Source organism: Phodopus roborovskii, unplaced genomic scaffold (genome assembly GCF_943737965.1).
Source record: "Phodopus roborovskii unplaced genomic scaffold, PHOROB, whole genome shotgun sequence".
Lineage (NCBI taxonomy): Eukaryota > Metazoa > Chordata > Mammalia > Rodentia > Cricetidae > Phodopus > Phodopus roborovskii.
Genome location: NW_026125489.1, coordinates 854422 through 877637, shown reverse-complemented (window position 1 = coordinate 877637; position 23216 = coordinate 854422). Strand labels below are relative to the sequence as shown.

General features: G+C 47.9%; 1 protein-coding gene across 1 annotated transcript; it reads right to left on the bottom strand.

Annotated features, from left to right (window-relative positions):
• Positions 1 to 13: 13 nt before the first annotated feature.
• Positions 14 to 22931, bottom strand: Dgka (diacylglycerol kinase alpha). The gene is made up of 23 exons (XM_051176033.1): positions 22880 to 22931; positions 13583 to 13721; positions 13260 to 13333; positions 12859 to 12988; positions 12602 to 12679; positions 11882 to 11931; positions 11397 to 11471; positions 10960 to 11194; positions 9381 to 9469; positions 9142 to 9261; positions 8911 to 9009; positions 8549 to 8617; positions 8256 to 8329; positions 8027 to 8098; positions 5881 to 5966; positions 5698 to 5787; positions 2421 to 2581; positions 2083 to 2147; positions 1445 to 1535; positions 1092 to 1290; positions 874 to 994; positions 627 to 687; positions 14 to 404 (listed from the first exon to the last, which is right to left on the bottom strand). Exons 2-23 carry the CDS (start codon positions 13644 to 13646, stop codon positions 321 to 323), a joined length of 2187 nt encoding a protein of 728 aa, XP_051031990.1. The 5' UTR covers positions 13647 to 13721; positions 22880 to 22931; the 3' UTR covers positions 14 to 320.
• Positions 22932 to 23216: the final 285 nt, after the last annotated feature.

Genomic DNA, 23216 nt, shown 5'->3' with positions numbered 1-23216 from the left:
AACCTTGCTCTAGGGTTTTTCGCTGTTTTGTTTGCTCTTGAATCTGTCTCTAGAGGGGTGAAGGTATAAAAAAGAGTGTTATTCATTTATCAGACATCCCAATAATGGAAAAGGGTACTTTATCATGTGGAGGCACTATCAATGTTGTGTGTTTTTGGTTGTGTGTGTGTGCGTGTGAAAAGTGAGGAGGCACAGGGTAATAAATACTGTGAAGATGATGAAACATCCTTCTGGGCTGACAGGAAGGTGGGGCAGCAATATACAGAGCACCGAGGGACATCTCCAGGGACAGGGATGTGGGCTCAGGGCATTGGGTACCCTCAGCTCCAAAATCCGAAGAAATTGTAGGTGTTGGGGGCTGGGCCCATAAGCATAGGCATCTGGTTCTTATGGGTGATCTTGATCTGAAAGGGAAGGAAATATACTTGGAAGCCTGTCCTGGCGCCTTAGGGCTGGGACATTAGAGTTCTGGGGTGAGTTGTCGGGGTACTGAGAAACCAGAGCTTGGGAAGAGCTGTGCACAGAGGAACCTAGGGCACCAGGAGGAAGAGAAGATGCTGTAGAATGGAGGCTTAGGTTCCACAGAGTCAAAGGGTCCAGCTTCTGCAGGGCTAGGTGATACTCACGGTACAGGGCGCCTGCATCCAGGGCTCTCCATCAATCTGCATGGGAAGGGTTTTTGTGGTCCTGTGGGAGGTCAAGAAAGATTGGTTGACATTTTCTTACCAACCAAAACATTAAAAGTCTGGCTTCCTCAGGTTGGCTTTGAGACCGTCTTCTGTCGTGGTGAAAGACCTAAGGTGGTTCCCCCCATTCCCGTGCACCACCCACCACCTTCCTCTCCTCAGGAGCCCTGGCCCGGGTCCTCCTCACCGGAATGTAATCTCAGAGCACTTGGCCAGCCGGTGTCCAGCATTCTTGAGCCGGGTGTAGATCTGGCCCATCTCAATCACACCCTCTATTCCCACCACTTCCAGCCGCTTGTCACTCACGTCTGGGGGTTAAAAGCAGACAGAAGCAGGTTCTCCTATAGGAAGTCGCGCCATGCCCTCGGGTCTGACAACTTTACCTCTGAGGGGTGTTGGTCTCACCTGGCACACAGGTTTTCAGGATATCGGGGTCTGTGATTATTTTGGCCATACTGCCTAATGCCTGGTTGATAGAACAGGTATCTCCATGAAGTCTCCTGGTGTCACCCCAGAGGTTGGAACCACCGTGCGTACTCGGGATATTCATTACTGCAATGCCTTCAAGGGACAGGTCACTGAGGTCCAGCGGCTTCCCACAGATCTGAGGGGAGAGGGACAGAACTACAACTAGAGAGGATGGAGATTCTCACCCTTATAGCATTGGTGTGAAATGTGGCTGCTCTTGCTGGGATTAATAAGTATGCAAGAGAGAGAGAAAAAAAAGATGTGGGTTCAATTGGTATTACCATACACACCTCAACTGTCAAAGACTCTTCCAGCTTTTTACATGTTGAGAAGATGGATTCAGATGTGGCAAATTCCAAGTACCATAGCTTGTTTTTCATTCTGCATCAACCCCAACAAAAGGCCAGAAGGGAAGAGACAAGTTACACAGTGCTGACACCAACAAGAAAAGGCGCCAACTTCCCAACTCCAAGGGGACAGTAGTAGCTTTGGTTAGGGGTTTCCTAGCCGGGGTTTCCGCCAATATCTAACCATTTGGTGATAAATTTGGTCACAAATCAAGTCCTTAGAGACAGGATTTTTCTGTTTAGTCCTGGCTGGCCAGGAAGTCATTTTGTAGACCAGGCTGGCCTTGAAAACTCAGAGATCCGCCTGCCTCTGCCTCCTGAGTGCTGGGGCTGGGGTTAAAGGTGTGCACCACTACACCTGACATAAATCCAGTCTTGACACTGAGTGTCCATTCCACCCCCTCCCCAAAATATCTTATTCATTTTGTGTGTGCGCTCATTCAAGCACAGGGAGGCCAGATGGTAACCCTGAGGGGGTTAGGTCCTCTTTCCACCACGAGGGTTCCAAGAACCAAACTCCGGTCATGGCGCTTAGGTGGAGATACCCACTGAGCCGCCCTTCTCCCTCTTGTCTTCCTCACCGGCTGTTGAACTTCTCAGGGTACTTCTCTCGCATAACATGGAACTGGTGAGCAATGGACGCATCCTGGGGAGTGACGAGCATATCTTAGAGACCGGACTCTTCCCTCTCCAGAGCTCTTTCTCTACTCAGTTCTCTTTCCCTTTGCTCTCCCTTTCTTTGCCCATCATCCCCTCCTCTTCTGCTTCCCTCCCCCTTACGGAGTACAGCATGCCCCGAGATCTCTTTGCAGCCCGTATCACTACGCGCCCAGCTCCCCGTTCCCCTGTGTCTCCTCCTTTCTCATCTCCAGCTGCTTTGCCCACGCTTCTCCCTTATCCCCCACCCTACTCCACTGACCACGCCGATGGAGAAGTAGTTATTGATGATTTGAGAGGGGACCGGATCACTCTTCTCTTTATTTTCTTGGGGGATCACTTCCAGGGACCATCGATCGAGATACACCACCTTACTTATCTCTATGTCCTTGAGAATCTTTCCCAAATTCTCACCTTGATAACCTAGGGATGGGAAAGACAAGCTTGCCCCGATCCCCGCCTGTGCCTCGGAGAGCCCACTCTGAGCCCGTCTGCACAGGTCCCCAAGGACCCTTTGCCTCTGCTCTGTACGAGCCCCCACCCCAGCCTTTTGCCAGTGAAAGAGCAAGGTGCCCACGCTCCGTGAACCAACATCAGCCTCTTGCTGCCTCTACCACCCTGTTATGGAAAATAAACATTCCCAAATGTGTGGCCATATATAGACATTATTCCAAATACGTCTTTAATAGTGAGAGGCAAACCAGGAAAATGCTGGCAAAGATGAGTGACAGCAAGTTGTGGTGGCTCATGTCTACAATCCTAGCACGTGGGAGGCTGAAGGAGAATTACTGAACATTTAACACCACCCTATGCTACATAGGAGTTCAAAGCCAGCCTGTGCTGCACAATGACATGTTTCCTCAAAACACAAAAAAGCACAGTCAGGCAGTGGTGGCCCACACCTTTAATTCCAGTACTTGGGAGGCAGAAATAGGTGGATCTCTGAGCTTGAGGCCAGCCTGGTCTGTCTATAGAGTGAGTTTCATGACAGCCAGGGCTATATAGAAGACCCTGTCTGGGACAAACAATAACAAAAACAACAACGAAAATAAGTTTGCTATTTTTGCTTTTTTGGGGGGTGGGGGCAGGGTTTCTCTGTGTAGCCTTGGCTCTCCTGGAACTCACTCTGGACCAGGCTGGCCTTGAACTCAGAGATCTCACTGTCTCAGCCTCCTGAGTGCTGGGATTAAAGGTGTGTGCCACCACCTCCTGGCAATAACTTTAAATTTTCTATTTGGTTAAATAAACACAAGAACAGCAAGGGACAAGGGACAGAAGGTATACTTCCATAGCAGAGCATGTGTCTGCCGTGTGCAAGAACCTGTGTTCCATCCCCAGCATTGTAAAATAGAGAACTAAAAAAATTAATTAATTAATTAATTAATTAATTAAAAAAAATTAACAAACTGGGGGAAAAAAATCACCTGCAACAGATTACATTTTCCAGCATTAAAGAAAAAAAATGCTTTAAAATCTTGGGGCAGGGCTGGAGAGATAATGGCTCAGCTGTTAATAGCACTGGCAGCTCTTCAAGAGGACCCAAATTCAATTCCCAGCACCCATATGGCAGCTCACAACTGTCTGTGACCCGAACTTCAGAGGATTCGATACCCTCACACAGACACTCACAGGCAAAACACCAATGCACATAAAATAAACATTTAAAGAACAGGGAAAAAAAAAAAAAAAAAAAAAAAGCTCGGGGCACAGCCCAGTGTTTGCCTAGCGTTGTGTGGGGTCCGAAGTTTAATCCAAAAACAAAATCAAAGACCACACAAATTTATGGATCAGTGCACTGAAGCCCTTAACACAAAAGTAACACAGAAGAAGAGATATCAATACTAAAGAACCTTCCTTTCATGGTAAGAGATTTTGCAGATGTGATTACTACAATAGGGATCTTGAATGGGCGATTATCCTGGGTTATCTGGATGGTCCTAAAACAATAACAATCCTGATTATCTGTGCATGGAGGCAAGGGCCAAGTTTGGTAGGACAAGCCTATGATCCTATAGGCTGACACAGGAAAACGAACTGCCTCAGGTTTAAGGCCTGTCTGTGCTACACAGTGAGCCACACAGCCTGGGCTACATAGTGAGGGTAGTGAGATCCTGTCTCAAAAACCCAAACAATGGGCCAGTGAGCTGGTTTAGCAGATAAAGGGGCTTGCTGTCAAGCCTGATGACCTGAATTTAATCCTTAGGATTAAATTCACTCACTTAGTGTAGTGAACAGACTCCTGCAAGTTTTCCTCTGACTTCCATATGACCTTTGTGGCACAGTCATGCCCACATACATGCATACACACACCCAGCAATGTTGTTACAGGATCTCACTCTAGCCCAGGCCAACCTGGAACTCTCTATGTAGCCCAGGTTGGCCTGGAACTCAGGGCAATCCTTTTGCTTCAGCCTCCCAGATTATTAGTGTGAGCCACCCTTCTTCATTTGGGTGACTCACTGATACCTTAGCAAATGCACCAAACTGGACCTTTATTTCTGGAAATAGTCTTCCTTCTACATTTCCATTGTAACAACAGGCACATCCCAGCACTCGGGAGGCAGAGGTAGGCGGACCTCAATGAATTCAAGGCCAGCCTGGTCTACAGAGCGAGTTCCAGGAAAGGCAGGGCTACACAGAGAAACCCTGTCTGGAAAACCAAACCAAACAAACAAACAAAACAAAACAAAGAAATGTAATGTATTAGGAGGAAAGTTCCCTCGGCGGTGAAGGTGCTTGTGGCCAAGCCTGACATCAATCCAAGGGACCCATGCGGTACAAGAGAACTGACTCCCAAAACTTGAAAACTGCCCTCTGGTGAGTTCAAGGCCGAGGCCAGCCTGACCCACAGAGAGAGTTTCAGGGCAGCCAGGGCTACATAGAGAGACCTTGGGGTGGGGGGGGGAGAGAGAGAAGGGGGTGGGAAGTTGTCCTCTGACATCCACACTCACACCCTGGCACAAGCACATACGCATCATGTGACAGTTTTGACAATTAGAAAAAGAAACAAGTGAATAAATGGACACTGGATGAATGAATGGATGGACCTTGCTAGCTCGCTCATTCGGCTATTTTACACAACTTTCCTCATCCCTACATTGTTCCTCATTACCCTACCATGTTCCATTATCCTCCAAGCCCTAGAGTTGTTTGTAAGAGAGTGATGTAGATCTTGGGGTTATCAGGGAAGGGGACTGTCACCCTCAACTCTCCTTGGTTCACAATGTCATCCTTCTCAGTGGCCACTCTGGTTCCCATCTATGCGTGCCTCTCTTCTTCCCCAACCTCCTCTTTACAGCAGATTTTTGCCTGCCTGGAAGACTGTGCACCGTGTACACGCAGTACCCCAGGGGACGGTGTCAGATTGTCTAGGACTGGGGTTACAGAAGCTTGTGAGATGCCATGTGGGTGCTGGGAAGGGTGCCCAGGTCCTCTGGAAGAGCAGTCAGTGCTCTTTACCGCTGAGCCGTCTCTCCAGCCCTGTTGTCTTTCTCTTAAAGCTCCCCCGTGCTCCAGCAAAAGTTCTCTTCACCACTTACCTCTCCCCCATCTTAGGCAACGAGCCAGATCATTTCCAGTGCCCAGGGGCAACACAGCAACAGGAGGCACAACAGGCAAGTTGGCTTTGTCTGAGGAGGCAGGTGAAGAGAAGGATGGAGAGCTTGTGCTGGAACACTACTCCCTCCATCCCTTGCCCGGAGGGACCCTCTTCCTGCACTGACCAATGCTTTCTAGAATCCAGCCTACTGTGCCGTCTCCACCACACACCAATACCCGGAATTGAGGAACGTCTTTGAAAAACTTGAGCCTGAGATAAAAGGGAAGAGAAAAAGGGTAACTGGAATCTGCCCAGGTCCTGGGCAGGGCACGCCACTTCTTAACTCTCATTCCCATGAGCCTGTCTCCTGTTGTGGAAATATCACTTTAAGTATGTAAAGGTGTGTTACATTGGTTTGTGCTGCATTTGTTCAACTATGTAAAGGTGCGTTGCTTTTGTTTGTGCTGCGTTTGATTATGTGAAGGTGTGTTGCTGCTTTACCTTGCCTGCCTAAGGCACCTGACTGGTCAAATAAAAAGCTGAACAGCCAAAAGCTAGGCAGCAGGGAGATGGGTGGGGCTGGCAGGCAGGAGGAAGAAGGTAGAAGGAAGAGGGAGATCTGGAGGGAGATGCTTGGGGCCAGCCAGCCAGCCTCACAGCAAGTAGTGAAAGTAGGACATACAGAATGAAAGGAAAGTAAAAAGCCCCAAGGGAAATGTAGATGAAGGGAAACAGATTGAACTGAGTTATACAAGCTAAGGTCAGGCATTCATAATTCATAACAAGTCTCCACATTATGATTTGGGAGCTGGTTGGTAGTCCAAGAGAAAGCCTGGTATAGTGCTTGTCAGTTTAGCGCTGAGAGGATGGCTTTGCGAGCTCCAGGACCTGAATTTGATCACAGGAACCAACATAAAAATGTCATGCGTTACAGTGCTCCCGTCGGGGAAGTGAGCTGGAGGATCTCTGAGCTTACTGGTCAACCCGTCCAGACTAATTAGTGAGCTCAGAGCCACCGACAGACCTTGTCTCAAAAGGAGGACAGCATTTCTAAAGGTGGCACCTGAAGCTGTTCCTTGGCCTTGATTCACCCAAACATGCCCTCTCCCCCATGCATGCACATGAGGGCACTGGTAAGTACGTACACACACACACACACACACACACACACACACACACACCACCCCTCCCCATCCTTCCCACATACACTACTTTTTAAAGTACCATAAAAGGGCTTGCCAAGCTGGGCATGGGTGGCGCATGCCTTTGATCCCAGCACTTGAGAGGAAGAGCCAGGCAGAACTCTGTAAGTTTGAGGCCAGCCTGGTCTACAGAGTGAGTTCCAGAACAGCCAGGGCTACACAGAGAAACCCACCCAGAATTGAAAAACCAAAAAAAAAAAAAAAAAAGGGGGGGGGGCTTGCCAAGCAAGCTCAACAACCTGGTGTCAATCTTCACAACTTGATTCTTCTTTTTTGTTTGTTGGAGACAGGGGTTCTCTATGGCTTTGGAGACTGTCGTGGAACTCGCTCTGTAGACGGACCAGGCTGGCCTCAAACTCACAGAGATCCGCCTGCCTCTGCCTCCTGAGTGCTGGGATTAAAGACCTTCGCCACCAAAGGCTGGCTAACACAACTTGATTATTAAAAGTTGTCCTGTGACCTCTATACATGCACTGTGGCATGGACATACACACACTGATAATAATTAATAATAATTATTATAATAAATTAAATAAAACTAAAGAGCTTGGCAGATTGTTCAGTTGGTAAAATGCCTTCTCAGCAGGCACAAAGACCTGAGTTCCATCCCTAGAATACAAGTTAAAAAAAAAAAAAGGCAAGGGAAACAGTAGCCTGGAAATCTACCACGGGGGAAAAATTAAGATTAAAAAACTGTTATTTTAGTGAGGGTGGAGAAAGGACAATGGAGAAAGTGCTAGCCATCCCTCAGTGGTAAATTACCCTGTCTGCATCCTTTCAGAGCAGAGCCAAGAGAGTCAGAAAGTCCAAAGTAATGAGATACATAGGGACGTAAGTGTCTGCTAACAGATACACATCCCCCACACACACACCCTGCACACACCCAAACCCACATACACACCCAAACCCACACACACAAACCCACACACACCCCACACACACCCAAACCCACACACCACATATACACTCACACGCCTACACCCATGCCCCCCACACACACACCACACACACACACACCACACTTACACCCCCACACACCTGAATGCACACTCACACACCTACACCCGCACTCACACCCCCCCCACACACACCTCAAACCCTGTGACGTAGCCCGTCACGAATACCCACCCTGGCTCCGGACCATCCTTCAGGTTAAACACCTGTCGAGGGTTTAGCATATACTGGAACTTCCAAAGCACCCTGTGTGAAAGGAAAGGAAAAGCAGCTTGGCATGAAGGACAGGACTGATACTCTGTACCCATTCTCCACCTTGCTGTCCGCCCCTCCCAAAGGAGGCCCCCATGCACGCCCTCCCTTCCCCACTCCTTTTAGGAAGAACCAGTGTGAGTCTGCTCACCTCTGCCCCTGCTTCCCTCCGCTCTTAGGGTTGACAAAGACTAGGAGTGGGTGGGTGTTAGGCGCAGGGCTGACCTGAGAAAATAAGGGTAAAGAAAGCAGGGATTTGTCAAAGATAGAGGTGCGCCCTTCAGAGGCATGGGACTGTCATCTCCCGAGATGCCTCCTCTACCGTGGGGAACTTTTCAGAGAGCAGGTATCCCCTACTTTCTACTTCAATCCCTCCCAAGAAGGTTCTAATCAAAAGCTGGCTGGCATGCATGACCTTTAGGCCCAAGTCCCTCAGCCCTGTACCCGAAGAGCCTCAGTGGTGCTCTGGTTTATATAAACTGTGGTCTTCAGTTTGCGATCTTGTCCGGACACCTGGAAAGAAAAGGTGGGGTTATCCAGGAGTTAAATGAGTGGGTCTCATTTGAACACTAGAGGTCCTGCTGGACCTGTCATTCTGGCTGGGTATGGTGGCTCACACCTACCCTTGGGAGGCAGAGGTAGGCTAGCTTGGTCTATACAGCAAGTTCCAGGCTAGCCAGGATTACATAGTGCAAAGCAATAACAAAACCGCACATCAAACCAGAGGCACTCTCTATGTAGAGGCGTGTTCATGGGAAAGCAGGGATATACTCCTGTCCCTTCCCAGCTGCCTTTGACGGTCTTACCAGGACCGTGGGGTAGATGGAAGACGGAGGCAGGATATGATCCCGGAGCGGCCCACAGTCACACTCAGGACCCACAGCCTGCAGACAGTCATCATGGATCTAGGAGCACAAAAGGAGAACAAATCAGGGGATGTTATCAGTTCTCTCCAGTCTAGATAGGAAAGAGAGCCTTTGGGGGGTAAGTATGGGTGCTCTGGGTCTCAGGCTGGAGGGGGCAGTTCCTGAACTGACCTCCAGGTGGCACCATACACAATGCAGTCCTGCTAGGCTGTGGTAGATTCGGATCTTCTTCTGGCAGCGGTCACAACGCCCTGAATCACACCCTCCTCGAACCCACACATGTGACTGGACCTTGGGGGAGAAAGGCAGGCAGGCCCTTGTCTGGGAGGGAATGAGCACAGCAAAAGGCTAGGGGCCGGGCCGGGCCGGGGTTGGCAGTGTGGGAATGAATCAGGCACGGGGTCACTCACACCAATGTCCTTCCGAGACTTGGCGTAGGTGCTGACTTCGCAAGGCTGGGCCTTCATGGCACAGTGGTCATGAACAGTGTACTTACAGACTGAGGAGAGGGGAGAAGGTCAGAGCGCAACCGTGGCCTTTCCCCCTGCTCTCCTTTCTTGGGAGTGAGGACCACCCACTGGAATAAAGCATCCAACCCTCGCTGCCAGGTTGTGGATGAGGATTAAAGTTGGCAAGAACAGACCTCGTCTGTCTATCGTCCGTACTAAAAATGCAAATGCTACTTCCTATCTGTCACTACACTGTCCCCATGTTATGTTAGGCTGGAACCGACATCTCAGAGAGTCCCAGCCACCCAAAGCTACATAGTGAAACCTTGTCTCAATAAAATAATCGAATCTTTGATATACTGCAAAACAATAAAGTCTCCTCCCTTTAATTACTTAATTAATTGCATTTATTTATGTGTCCAGGTACGCAAGTGTCACAATGTACAGCGTACTCGTAGAGATCAGAGGACAACTTTCTAGTCAGTTCTTGTCTCTCCATGTAGGTTCCAGGGACTGAACCGAGTTCATCCGTTTTGGCAACAAGGGTCTTTATTCACTGAATTGTCTCTCCAGCCCCTATTTGTTTGTTTTGAGACAGGGTCTTTTGTAGTCCAGGCTGACCTTCAGCTTCCTCTGTAACAGAAGCTGGCCCTGGACTCCTGACCCGCCTCCCTCCAGCTGAGGGATGCTGTTGCTGCCCGCACATGTTTACCACGGCTAGCTGTACCAGTGTATTTACTGTTTACAGTTACCACCTTTTTCAGTCAAAGGAACTAAAGCTTAAAGAAAATGCATGAAACTGGGCAGGACAACTAAGCCCTTTAATGCCAACATTCAAGAAGCTGAGGCAAGTTGGATATGGTGGTGCACACATTTAGTCCCAGCACTGGGGGTGGGGATGGGGGGAGCAGAGGCAGGAGGATCTCTGTGAGTTTGAGGCCAGCCTGGTCAACATGGCAGTGCCAGGACTTCATTGAGAGACACTGTCTTAGAAGAAGGAGAAGAGGAGGAAGAGGAAGAGGAGAAAGCAGCAGCTAAGGCTAAAAGACTGTTGGGAGGTTTTGTTGTTTTGGTTTGGTTTTTAGTTTTTCCAGGCAGGGTTTCTCTGTGTAGCCCTGGCTGTCCTGGAACTCACTCTATAGGCCAGGCTGGCCTTGAACTCATAGAGATCCACTTGTCTCTGGCTTCCTAATGCTGGATTTAAAGGCGTGCACCACTACTGCCATCAATTGTTGGGAGTTTTGAGGTTAGTTTGGTCCATATTGTAGCCTGAGCTACAATATGAGATCCTGTCCATACACACACACACACACATACACACACACACATACACACACACACATTTAAATATTAAAGGCTATCTAAAAAAAGAAAAAGATACACAGACTTGGGTTTGAATCAGAGCACAGCACACAAATAATAAAAGTTGCATTGCTTTTGCAGGATCAAGGAGAGTGAATCTCAGAGCCTAAAATCCGAATCCTCTTCCTCTCTGAGTTCATACCATCACATCCCCCCACTCCCGATTCTCATCACTCACTGTTACAGCTCAGGCCCTGTTTTCCAAGGCCAATGCTCAACTCGCATAGGTTGCAGTAGACTGGCCAGGTGAACCTCTTCAATCTCCACATATGTGCTCCGTCATCCTTCAGAGTCATATCCATCCCCAGAAGCACAAGCAACGGCACAGTGGTTGCCCCAGCCCGGACCCACTCTGACAGAGAGACAGAGCCACTGCCATCGTAGTCGATCTCTCTCATCATCTCCTGAAGAATCTGAGCAGAGGCAGAGAAGCCTTTGCTGAGAGTGGTCCTCAGGCACCCCTCCACCATCTCTTAGGACACCCAGCACAGTCATCCATCCCAGCAGAGGGAACCGGGAGCCCATCAGAGATGGGGCAAGGCGGAGCGGAGCGAGGCAGGACCGCGGGGAAGAGGGTGCAATTAGGAAAGGAACAAAAGGAACAAACTGCCTTACCGGTCTTAGCTCAGACACATCCCAGTCTAGATATTCAGCCACTCGGATCATCTGAAGGATGATTTTCTCTACTTCCTGGGGCAAAGAGGGTGAAAGCCAGAGCTAGTCACTTCCTATCTTCTCCCCACTACTCAAACCTCTAGAAATCAGAGCTCCTGGATGCCACTTCCAAACTCACCTCTTGTTCTTAAGAATCTCTGACAAGTAAACATTTGAATGCTTCGCATCTCCAGCCTTCTCTTTTAGAGTTGAAACTCTTGGGAACTAGTTTCATATTTAGGCCTAGCAGACTAAGTATCTCCTAGACACCACTTCCCCCCTCCCCCCACCAGTTGGGGGGGATAGTGTTGGAGATGAATCTAAGGTCATGTGTAGGGTTTGGCAAGCACTGTGCCACTGAGCTACACTCTCAACCTTTTCTCTGCTTCTGAAGACCCTGGGGAAGTCCAGGTGTAAGAGCCAGCACATAAGGTCCCACAACTCACCGAGCTGTCCAGGATCCCATTTTTGTCTCTGTCGTACAGCTTGAAGGTGACTGCAAAGTGTTGGAGGAACTCAGTCAGTTTATGAGAGAGATCTAGAGAGTTCATCCCAAAGCCAGGCATGGAATGGCCTATATATAATCCCAGCGCTTGAAAGGTAGAGGCAGGCAGATCTCTATGAGTTCAAAGCCACTCTGGTCTGTACAGTGAGTTCCAGGAAAGCCTGGGACAAACAGTGAGTTCTTATCTCAAAACAAAACAAACAAACAAACAAACAAAACACCACACAACTCAAAACAAAACAAAACAAAACAGCCCAAGCATTCAGAAACAAGAAGAAATAAAGAAATATGGAAGGAGCTTGAAATTAAGAGCAGAACTGACAGGGCAGATGAACAAGAAGGGCAGCGGGAGGCGCAGGGTGTGCACCTGTCCTTCCAGGACTCAGGGAGCTGAGACAACAGGATAGAGAGTTAGAGACCAGGATGGCTTATCCACCATTGTGAGAACCTCTCACACACAGATAAAACAAAAGGGGGGGGGGGACGCAATGCATGCCAGCCTTAGCAAATACAATAGAGACAGCACACACTTCTATGCATCATGAACATCCAAGACCACCTACATAGGGATGTATAACACATAGGAACTGGGGTGGCTCCCTCTTCACCTGTCCGCCAACCCCACCCCACCCCCCACCCCCGCTCAGAATGGCAAACTCACACTCTAGCTTGTCTTCTGGCTGGCCACCCTCCAGGAGGGAAAAGTAGCAGGAGACATCACTGAGACAGATCACATTGGCTATAAAACACAGATCCGAGGTCAGGGCCCCCTCTACTCTGGTCTTCTTTTCCCCACAAACCTCTAGCTCTTTCTCTCTTGACCTCCCCACAGTAAATGACTGCTTCAAGTCTCATGCCCAAATCCAAACTAGTTTCATCTTTTCCCCCATAGGCCCAGCCCTACACGATGGATCATACCTCGTTCTGTCTTCTCTGCCCATTGAGCATCGTGAAAGGACCAAAACAGAGACCAGCAGAGGTGATGGGGGACTTCGTCCACTTCCAGATAGAGCTTCAGGAATTGCTTAAATCCCATGTACCCAATGGCCTGTGATAGGATTGAGTGTGTTACCCTGGGGAGTCTGGGGCCTGTGATAGCAGTGTTACTCTGGGAAGTCCGCAGGGTAGGGAAGTATGGTTTTTTGGGCCACCTCCTGAGATACTAGGACCTCTAGTCTTGTTCTAAAGCAATGGCCGCAGTAACAATCAACAGTGGGTTACTTGGGGGGGGGGCAAGAAGTGGGCTGGGAAAAATCTCCCAAAGTTGGGGACCCCAGTGGAGAAGCAGAGGAGAGGAGAGGGTGCCCCAGGTTACTCACATCTCCGTGGCAGTATTTGCTCATATCACCATCCCCAAAGACCTTCAGGACATCACTGACCTTTTTGGTGGAGTCTGGGGGAGGAAGAGATTAAGACATGAGTAAGAGAAGTCCCTTCTGCCAGAGCTGCACAGGGGGAAAGGTCCCACTGGACTGAGAAAAGGGACTGCAGGAAGGGAGGGCCATTTCAGCATCTCCACAGCTCAAGCCTAGGCACAGGCCTAGCCATCTGAGGAGCAGATGGGCTCCAGGTGGCTGGGACACTGGGGTGGAGTGTGAGGAAAAGGAGCCTCCAGAACGGAAGGGCCCGGGGCAAGACTCACATTCTATGTATTTTTGCAGCTGAGCAAAGTCTCCTGGGCTGATCAGGCCCTTCTCTTTGGCCATCCTTCTTTTCTTAAGGAATATCACAAAGAGAGCCTGGTAGTACAGCTTCTTGGGTCTCTTTTTCAGAGGGTAAGCCTGGGGGAAGAACAGAGCTCTCAGGAGAACTGATTGCCATGTGTGAGCTTCCTTCCTTTCCCTGGGCATCTCTAACCCTCCCCGACAAGGCCTACTCTCTACCTCCCTTTCTCTGACTCTGACTCATCTCTGACATTTTCTTTCACATCTGGGTCCTTCTTACACTCCGACATCTTCTATCCGTCCTGATTCGTCTGGCCACTATCAACACACACACACACACACACACACACACACACACACACACACACTCTTTCACAGTCACACACACTCACACACTCTCACATTCACACACACACACACTCTGACACACACTCTTTGACACACACACACACTCAGTCACACATACACACACTCTCTCTCACACACACACTGACACACAATCACATACACTCAGTCACACACACTCTCACACACACTCACACTGAATGCGCGTGGCTTTTTTCAGTTCCTGCCCCCACTTCAGGCTCTGTGGCCTCTGCCCATCTCCTCCCACTCTCCCAAGGTTCTCACCTCCCCTCGCCTCACATGGCAAGACCCCATCTTGCTCCGCCTCCAGTCACCACTCCCTCGAGCCACACCCCTCTAGCAACGACCTCCAGCGCTTGTGACACGAGACTCAGAACTGGCAGAGGCTGGGACCCTGCCTAACCCCTGTTCATATCCCACGGGGCTCCAGCAGGGACGGCCGGCAGGGAACTTGGCTCGTGGGGGACCGGAGGAGGTTGAAGAGGAAGACTCCAGTTTCCTGGGTGCGGGACTGTGGAGCTGCAGGCTCAGCTAGGATACCAGATCTAACACCCTGCTGGGGTACCAACGTGTGTTGAGCTCCACCTTTTGGTGCGGGACCCAGGATACAAGCAGGAATGATCACGTGGTCCCAACTAATACCTGCTTAAGGACTGAGGAGTAGAGGGTGTCATTTCTTGATGATTTTATTTTTGTTTGTTTGCCAAGGTCTCGCTACCGTGTGGCCCCTGCTGTGTAGCCTAGGCTGCATCTAACTGGTTTGGCAATAGGCCTGCCTGAGCCACAGGCCCTGATGAGACCTTGTTTCCAGGGCCCTCCCTGGGTGTCCGAGGCAAATGGTCTACAATTGAGCTACACTCACGTTAATTATTTTATAACAGCAACAACAGTAATTACATAGTTTACAGAAGTAAATAGTACAAGGCTGTTGAGATTTAACTGGGTTCCACTCTTGCCTGTGACAGGCCTGTGGCTTGGGATAATTACACCTGCAAAACGGAGAATGGTATTCGTGGCTCACAGTTGAGAAGTTAAAATGACTGGCAGAAAGGAAGCCTACAAGAAATGGCAACAATTACTGTACTAACACAGCTAAAATTTTAAATGGAAAAAAAAAAAAAGAAAAAAAACACAGGGCTGGAAAGATGGCCCAGTGATTAAGAGCACTGACTGCTCTTCCAGAAGACCTGAGTTCAATTCACAACTCTCTGTAACTCCAGGAACCAACAGCCTCACACAGAAATATGCAGGCAAAACACCAATGTGCAGAAGAAAAAAATAAATTAAAAAAAAAAAAAGAAAGAAGATCACAAAAAGAATTAAAAGTCAAAACAAACAAATGAATTATAAAACAGTGTATAATCCAAGAACCCAGGAAGATGAAGCAGGATCGTCGTGAGTTCAAGGCCAGGCTGGACTATATGGTGAGAAACCTCTCACTGTTTCTTCTCCTTGGGGTTAAAAACAACTGCAGTCCCAGCATTGAGAGGTGCATCATGCAGAAGGATAAGGACTGTAAGGCCACACATGAACTTTACAAGTTCAAGATCAATGTAGGGTACATCAAGGTCCTGTTTCCAAAAACAAAAAAACAAACAAACAAAAAAAAACCTATAAAGGACAAACAACAAAAAATATTTTAAAACCCCAGGGGGCTGGAGAGATGGTTCAGGGGTTCCAGAGGACCTGAGTTCAATTCCCAGCAACCTCATGGTGGTGCTGTAATGAGATCTGGTGCCCTCTTCTGGCGTGCAGGGATATATGCAGGCAGAACACTGTATACATGTAAATAAATAAACCTTAAAAGAAAACCCAGTGTCTGATAAACACAAGTGCATGCATGTCACCCCCAAAGCCCTGGGAGCCTGAGGCAGGAGGACGGTGAGTTTGAAGACAGTCTGGGATATGGAGTGAGACCTTGTGTCAAAAATTACAACTAAGCTTCAAAATGGTGGCGCACGCCTTTGATTGAAGCACCCTTGAAGCAGAGGCAGGAGGAACTCTCTGAGTTCAAGGACAGCCCAGTCTGTAGTGAATTCCTGGACAGCTAGGGCTATGTAGAGAGACCCTGTATCAAACAAGCAAACAACAACAAAACTACTTTGGTTCCCAGCTGACCTACACTAGCCTACTAATTCGACCTTTAAGGGACTAACTGGATGACCCTATTCTAGACTCCATAGGCTCTGCACACACATCCTCTATACTCCAATATACACACATTAATTTTTAAAAAATCCATCCGTCTTGGTGACCTATGCCTTTAACCCTATCAGCGGCAGGGGCATGTGGATCTCTGAATCTGAGGACAGCCTGCTCTAGTATTGAGTTCCAGGATATATACCTTTAGCCAGAGCTCCGTCGTGAGCCATGTGGCAGCACATGAACGAACAGAAATGATCTTATTTAAATTATAAGAGCTAAGCCGGGCTGTGGTGGCCGGCTTTAGTCTCAGCACTCGGGGAGGCAGAGGCGAGGCGTGCAGATCTCTGTGAGTTCCAGACCATCCTGGTCTACAGGGCAAGTTCCAGGACAGCCTCCAAAGCTACAGAGAAACCCTGTCTAGTGCAGACTGAAAAGGTAACAGAAACACAGTAAAGCATGTTCAGACAAGAAAAACAAACAACTCTAAACAGGTTACAGTGTGTTTAAAAAAATGTCAATAGGCTTAAGAAAATGGGTACAGAAGGTCATAGAAAAAATAGTTTATAAATAAGATAAAGTCTTTAAAGAGAAAATAATATAAAAAGGATAAACCATGCAGAGATGGAAAATACACAGGGAACCTGGATCCTGATTGTTATGTTGTCTTTAAATTTTTTGATTGTAGTCGGGCAGTGGTGGCACATGCTTTTAATACCAACACTCCAGAGGCAGAGCCAGGTGGATCTCTGAGTTTGAGGCCAGCCTGGTCTACAGAGTGAGTTCCAGGACAGCCAGAAGCCAGAGATACAAAGACAAACCCTGTCTTGAAAAACCAAAAAGATATTTTCTTTGATTGCTTATGAGAGACACTGAATTACAAAAACCACTAAATTAAACCAACCTATATGTTTTTAGGATGTCTTAACTTCAAAATGGAAGTCAAAAAAATAGATTATATTGGGAAAGAGGTTATGCTTTTCTTTCCACAGAAATAAAAGGCTGTGGATTCATTTGAGATTGATAGAGATCAAATTTGATCAGGGAAGAACCCCCTGAAAATCCTGATTACAAACATAAAGAAATAAACCTAAAAAGACAAAAAACAAAACAAAATAAACAAATGGTAAGACAGGTGACGTGTATTTTACCTGCTCAAACATAAACAAAAATCACCTTTGGCTGGCTTGTATACAATGTACAGTTCATACTTGTGTTAATGCAGACATGTATGTTACCTTTGAAAGTTTATGTGTTTTCAGAGCAAGGGGACCAGACACCAATGAAAATGGGTGACCTAGGTGGTCCAACCTCACAGACTGCTCCAGCCAAACTTGACATAGGCCCTACTACATTTCCTATCACACTGACACTAGACAGCAGCTAGCTCTCCAGGTCCTGGCCATTATCCCAATTGTCCCAGGATCCTCTAAAATATACCAGCTCCCTCAGACAACATCAAGCATTCTAGAGAACATAGCACCCACATTCCCAAGAGATGGGGTGGATGGATTTTCGTTATTCAGTGGATATTTAGGGTGGTTAGGTCTTTTTCAGAAAAAAAAAAAAAACTGAATAGAGGAGATTAGACTCAAGGATCTCTTTTTGAAGAGAAAAATGGGTGGTATAATATAGAAATGATGGGATTAAAAGAATAAATTGTTGGAGGCTGGAGAGATGGCTCAGTGGTTAAGAGCACCAGCTGCTGCTCTCCCAGAGAGCAAAAGCAGCTAGCTACTGGACAAAGAAACTGTCCTTGCCTCAACTGCTGACAGTATGCTGTCCAAATTGGACAAGCAGGACACAAAAGATATCGTCTGCTGAACTTTGTCAAGACAAGGCATGACATCCTTCAAAACTCCTGCTTCAGCTGCTGTTAGTAATGTATGCCTTTAGCCCCAACACTTGGGAGGCATAGGCAGGCGGATCTCTGTGAGTTTTCAGCCAGTCTCGTCTACAGAACTACTTCCAGGTCAGCTAGGGCTATTACATAGAGAAATCCTATCTTGAAAAACAAAATGAACGAAACAAAATTCCTAGTTCACAGAAAAATCTGTCAGATATTCTAGGCCTGTAGGCCAAAGACAGATGCCACACATTACAGAGGAACCCTGGGTGATTGTCCAGGAAGCCAGCTGTTTCTGTCACTTCTATACTTTTGGAAATTGTTTGCTCTATACTTCCTGTTTACTCAGGTAGTCTATATCCTTCTGGGATCTTTGAGGGAGCTGAAGACTAGACAGTTATACCTGCATTTTTTCCTTAGTTATGACAAACGAATTAGTTATAGAGCTTTGGACTCATCAAGATGGAATAAATAATGGAGTACTTTCTCCAAATATGTTAAATACAAATGGACTGGACATTGCATATGCAATTCTTACCTGATAACTGTTCTTATATTTTTGGTTGTGAGCCTAGCCTCTAACGGCTGAGCCATCTCTCCAGCCCCTTGATAACTGTTCTTATTGTTTATATTTTCATTACAGTTAAAACCTTTCCTTGTAGCTTAGACAAATAGGGGGGAATGTTGTGGAATATTCCGTTACCCTGTACAAAGATATGTCACTGTAACTGATTTAGTAAAAAGCTAAATGGCCAATAGGCAGGCAGGAGTTTTGGGGCAGAGAGACCACTGGGAAGAAGAAGGCAGAGTCAACAGCCAGGCAAAGAGCCAGCAAGATATGCAGGAGAGCTGGTAAAAGCCATGAGTCATATGGCAGCATGTAAATGAGTAGAAATGAGTTACTTTAAGTTATAAAAGCTAGGTAGAAACAAGCCCGAGCTATCAGCCGAGTTTCCATAATTAATAATAAGTTTCCATGTCATTATTGAGGAAGCAATGGTCCTGATGAAAAAAATTTAATACAGCCAATCTCAAAACAAAACAAAACAAAACAAAAAACAAACAAAAACACAACAACAACAAAAACCCCTAAAAAGCCAAGAGGGGCTGCTGAGAAGGTCCAGTGGCTAAAGGAGCTTGCTGCACCAGCCCTGGAGACCTGAGTTGCATCCCCATAGCCCTTAAAAAAGTTGGGCGGTGGTGGCGCAGGCCCTTAGTCCCAGTACCTGGGAGGTAGAGGCAGGCAGACGTCTGTGAGTTCAAGACCAGCCTGGTCTACAGAGTGAGTTCCAGGACAGGCTCCAAAGCCACAGAGAGAAACCCTGTCTCCAGAGGGGGTAAAGGTAAATGAAGAATAAAGAAAGTGTATAAAGTTGTGTTCTGACCTATACACTTATACCACATTGGTACGTACACACATGCACACACACAAATAAAAATAAAATTTTATAAAAGAGAATAAAAAAAAAAAAAAAAAAAGGAAGAGAGGAGAAGGAAGATACAACTGAAGCCCGAGGAAGTCATGGGCTGGGATAACCCAAGGCAACTAACTGATAAGCTGCAGGAGTGAGGCTGCAGCCCCAAACAGCTCAGTAAGGCCTTTGCCTCCACGCTGTTCACTGTCCCTGCCACACACTACTTTCTAGCTCCTCTGTATGCCAAGGCTACCTGGTTGTCGCCACAATACCTGCCATCTTGCCTGATTAGGATACTTTTCCCTATTCCTGGCAAAGCCACCTCATCTAAACTACCAGCTCAGCTGGGAGAACGTCCTGAATGTTCCATCCAGTTTTTTGTTTTTGAGACAGGCTCTCAGTGGCCCAAGCTTATCTGAAACTCATGCAAACCTCCTGCCTCAGCGCCTTTATTTTCTTGTTCTACCTTAGGTGTGGCTCCTCTTCAAGTCACGAGTAGAAAATTTCATCCCTTCTTTCAGTGTTCGTAGTCTCCCGAAACGTTGGTTTCACAGAAGCAGTAACTTGTCAGAGTCAGTCTTTTTTCCTACCCTAGCCTCAGTACCTAAAGCAGGGTTCCTCGTGGACTCAGTCTTCCAATATTGGTTGTACACATAGTTGTATAAACCTCAGCAGTCATTTTTTTTGGGGGGGGGACTATTAATCCAAGTTTGAATAATTACGATGCCACAGAGTGTCTACTTGGCAGTTGGGGAAGCATGACATAATTTGGAGGGTAGACAGTAGTTACTAAACCACTGCTACATTTGTGACTGATGCTAAAAAGCACTCGCTGAGGTATTCCATCCAACACTCCGGCTTTGTTGGAGGTGTAGCTCAGTTGATAAAATACCTGTTTAGCATGCACAAATTCAATCTCCAACACTACATAAACCAGGCAGGAATATACATGCCTGTAGTCCCAGCATCTGGGGAGTAGAAAAGCAAGGCCAGACATCCTACCTGAGGCCTTGACTCCAAAACAAAACACTGTGACCTCTATCCACTGATTTAGGGAACCTTGGTCTAGGTACAGGGAGGCAGTTGGGGACCAGCCTTTTCCTTTCTGATGGCATCAGATCTTCTCTGAGACCTTTGCCCCATGCATCACAACACCCATGTTCCAAGGGTTCTCAGAGAACATTTGAAAAGGGTCTTTTAGGACAGTGACACCAGAGGAAAGGACTTTGCCTTCCTGGCTTCTATCAATAACTACACTCCATCCTCTGCCGACAACAGAGGTAATGAATATATGTCTTATGATCAATTAGAGCCTCAATAGCTTAATTAGCATCTCTGACCACTGCTGAGGATGGAATATGAGAGACAGAATTTGAGGGAGAAGATGATAGAGCAAACAAGGGACAATGAAAAGGAGAGAGGCCAAGACACTTCTTTCCAGGCCCCTCCTTGGCTCTCCTGGAGAGGCAATATGTATAATGTAAACTGGGAATGTTTTTCCTTCTATTGTTTTTGAGCGAGGTTCTTACTATATAGCTCTAGTCCCAGCCCCTTAAGAGCTGGGCTTATAGGCATCTGTCACCACACCCTGCTCAAGAATGGACTTTTGAATTAGGTACAGGTTAGAACCCTAGCTCTTAGATGAGTCATTTTACTCACTGAACCAAGTTAATTTTTTTTTTTTTTTAAAGCTAGGATGGAACTCAGGGCCTTAAGATCTCAAGCATGTCAGGTAGGTAAGCCTTCTACTGAGTTATACACTCTAGTCCAACCTTATCAATAAATAGGTACCTAATCAAAGAGTAGATTTAAATAAGTTTGTATAAGCAAGTGCACATAGCAAACTGGATGATACAGAATAAGAATTTAATAAGCATCGGCCAGCATTACATAAAGTAATACATAGAAAATAATTTTATGTCTGGTGAGGCATGGTGGTATAGGTGATTCCAGCTACTCAGGAGATGGAGAGAGAGATGAAGCTCTGCCTAGGCTACAGAGTAAATTCAAGGATATCGTGGGTAATTCTGTTGAAACCCCGTCCTCCACTCCCCCCCAAAAAAGTGAAAAAAAGGAAGAAAGAAAGACATTTGGATGTTAGGAAAAATTATATTCTTAAGCCAAGAGCTCACAAATTCTCATGACTCCCACAAGTAGTAAACCCCGGTTATGTACCTTCCACCCCAAAGTAAAAATGCCTATGTCAGGCACAGACATGTAGTAGCATCAAGATCATGAATTTGCCTCTGAGAAATGAGGAGGTGGCGTCAGGGACATCTGTGGGTTGGGACCTTGGATATGGGGGCTTCTGGGATCTATCCAGTTGCCCTGACTTCTGTCACTGAGAGTTTGGATGCTCCAGAACCTGAAGGAAAGCAAACTGCCGGATCCTGGGGCCTTAAAGACCCGGAACAAGTCCAAAGTTGTCTTTCAGCTCCAACCCGACCCTGAGGCTATAACCTGGGCTAGTCCAGACAAATGCAGGCCTGGAAGGGTGGGGTCCTTAGCCCTACTCCCAGCTACTTGTGACTCACGGTCCCTTCCCTCCTATGGTTTCCCGACTCACCTCTACCAACCTAGGGTGAGACCGGAAGAAGTTGACTTGGAGGGAGGGAAAGAATCCTACAACATCCTGGGCTCAGAAAGAATAAGGATCAGGATCTCAGTCAAGACTTCTGTCTATAGTGCCTTCCACCGTCTTGGTACCTCTCATCCTCTAGGTCTAGTTTTAAACATCGAATACTAGAATTGCAGTTACCAAGCAGCTAAGGTTTCCACAACTGGCACTAACATTTTTAAGTTTCCTTTTCACGTCATCGCTCACTTCCAAGTTCACTATTATTCAAGAATTAGCCATGTCTCTAGGACATACAGGATGTCCCAGCAAGAAACTTCACAGATCGGGTACCCCTAGTTTTGGAGCCAGGCCTGATGAGTTGGACTTAACCATACGGGGGGGGGGGGGATGCTCCCTTTTGCCCAGGCTTGGGGGTCCGTTCTCTCCTCACCATCCCTGCTACTAGTCGGGGGAGGAGGGGGTTGTTGTTGTTGTCGTTGAAGCATCAGAATTCATTAAACCACCACAAACCTCAGGGATAACTGTGTTGCCTGGATGAGGGAGTGTGTGGCAGGTTACGTTCCTGTGCGGAGGGTGTCGTAGCTACTAGAACAGGAGGAAGTTACGATGCTGGCACGGCTTGGGGAGGGGAGTGTGTGGGCTTGTAAGTTCTGAAGGTGTAGAGATGACCAATGACATTTGCTTTCCTTCCTCGCTAATCGGGTTCATTTATCCTATTTAAAGCGGAAAGGGATCTCCCCCGCCCCCCCCCCCGCCCAAGTCTTTTCAGAAACTTCCCCGCGACAGGTGTGGAAAGGCCACCGAAGAACCCTTCTTCACCGGTGTGTCACTGCGGGTCTCCAAGCCAGGAGACCTTTCTTCCGAGTCCCCCAGGAGCTGAGCTTCCCCAGCTCTCCGAGTGATCAAGCGGGAGAGGGGCTTAGCTTACCCGGGTCTGTCTGTGCGCAGCAGCTCCCGCGTCCCAGCGCAAAGGCTTCCAAGCAGCCGGCTCCAGCTGTCAACGCTTCCTCCTCCGGACGCCGCAGCCCTCACCCAGCCGGTGGGGCGGCCCCTTCCGCGGCCCTCCTGCCCTGGTGCGAGCGGGGCGGGGCGGGGCGAGCGGGGGCTCTACCTTGCCCCGGCCGGCAAGGCGCTGGGCACCGTCGGGTCGGAGCTGGGGCGAAAGAGCCCGAGCTGGGCTGGAGGGGACGGGCTAGGCAGACGCGGCCGCCCCGGGGCCGCCCAGCTCCTGACGACATTCTGCCCGGCCCCCACCCAGCCTGCCC

Excerpts from the sequence above, each read along its gene's own strand:
- Dgka (XM_051176033.1), bottom strand. The coding sequence starts at position 13,646 with ATGGCCAAAGAGAAGGGCCTGATCAGCCCAGGAGACTTTGCTCAGCTG. Across the intron at positions 9,262-9,380 it reads AGTCTCGGAAGGACATTGGT|GTCCAGTCACATGTGTGGGT; the intron begins GTGAGTGACCCC and ends TTCTCCCCCAAG. Across the intron at positions 688-873 it reads TGCTCTGAGATTACATTCCG|GACCACAAAAACCCTTCCCA; the intron begins GTGAGGAGGACC and ends GACCTCCCACAG.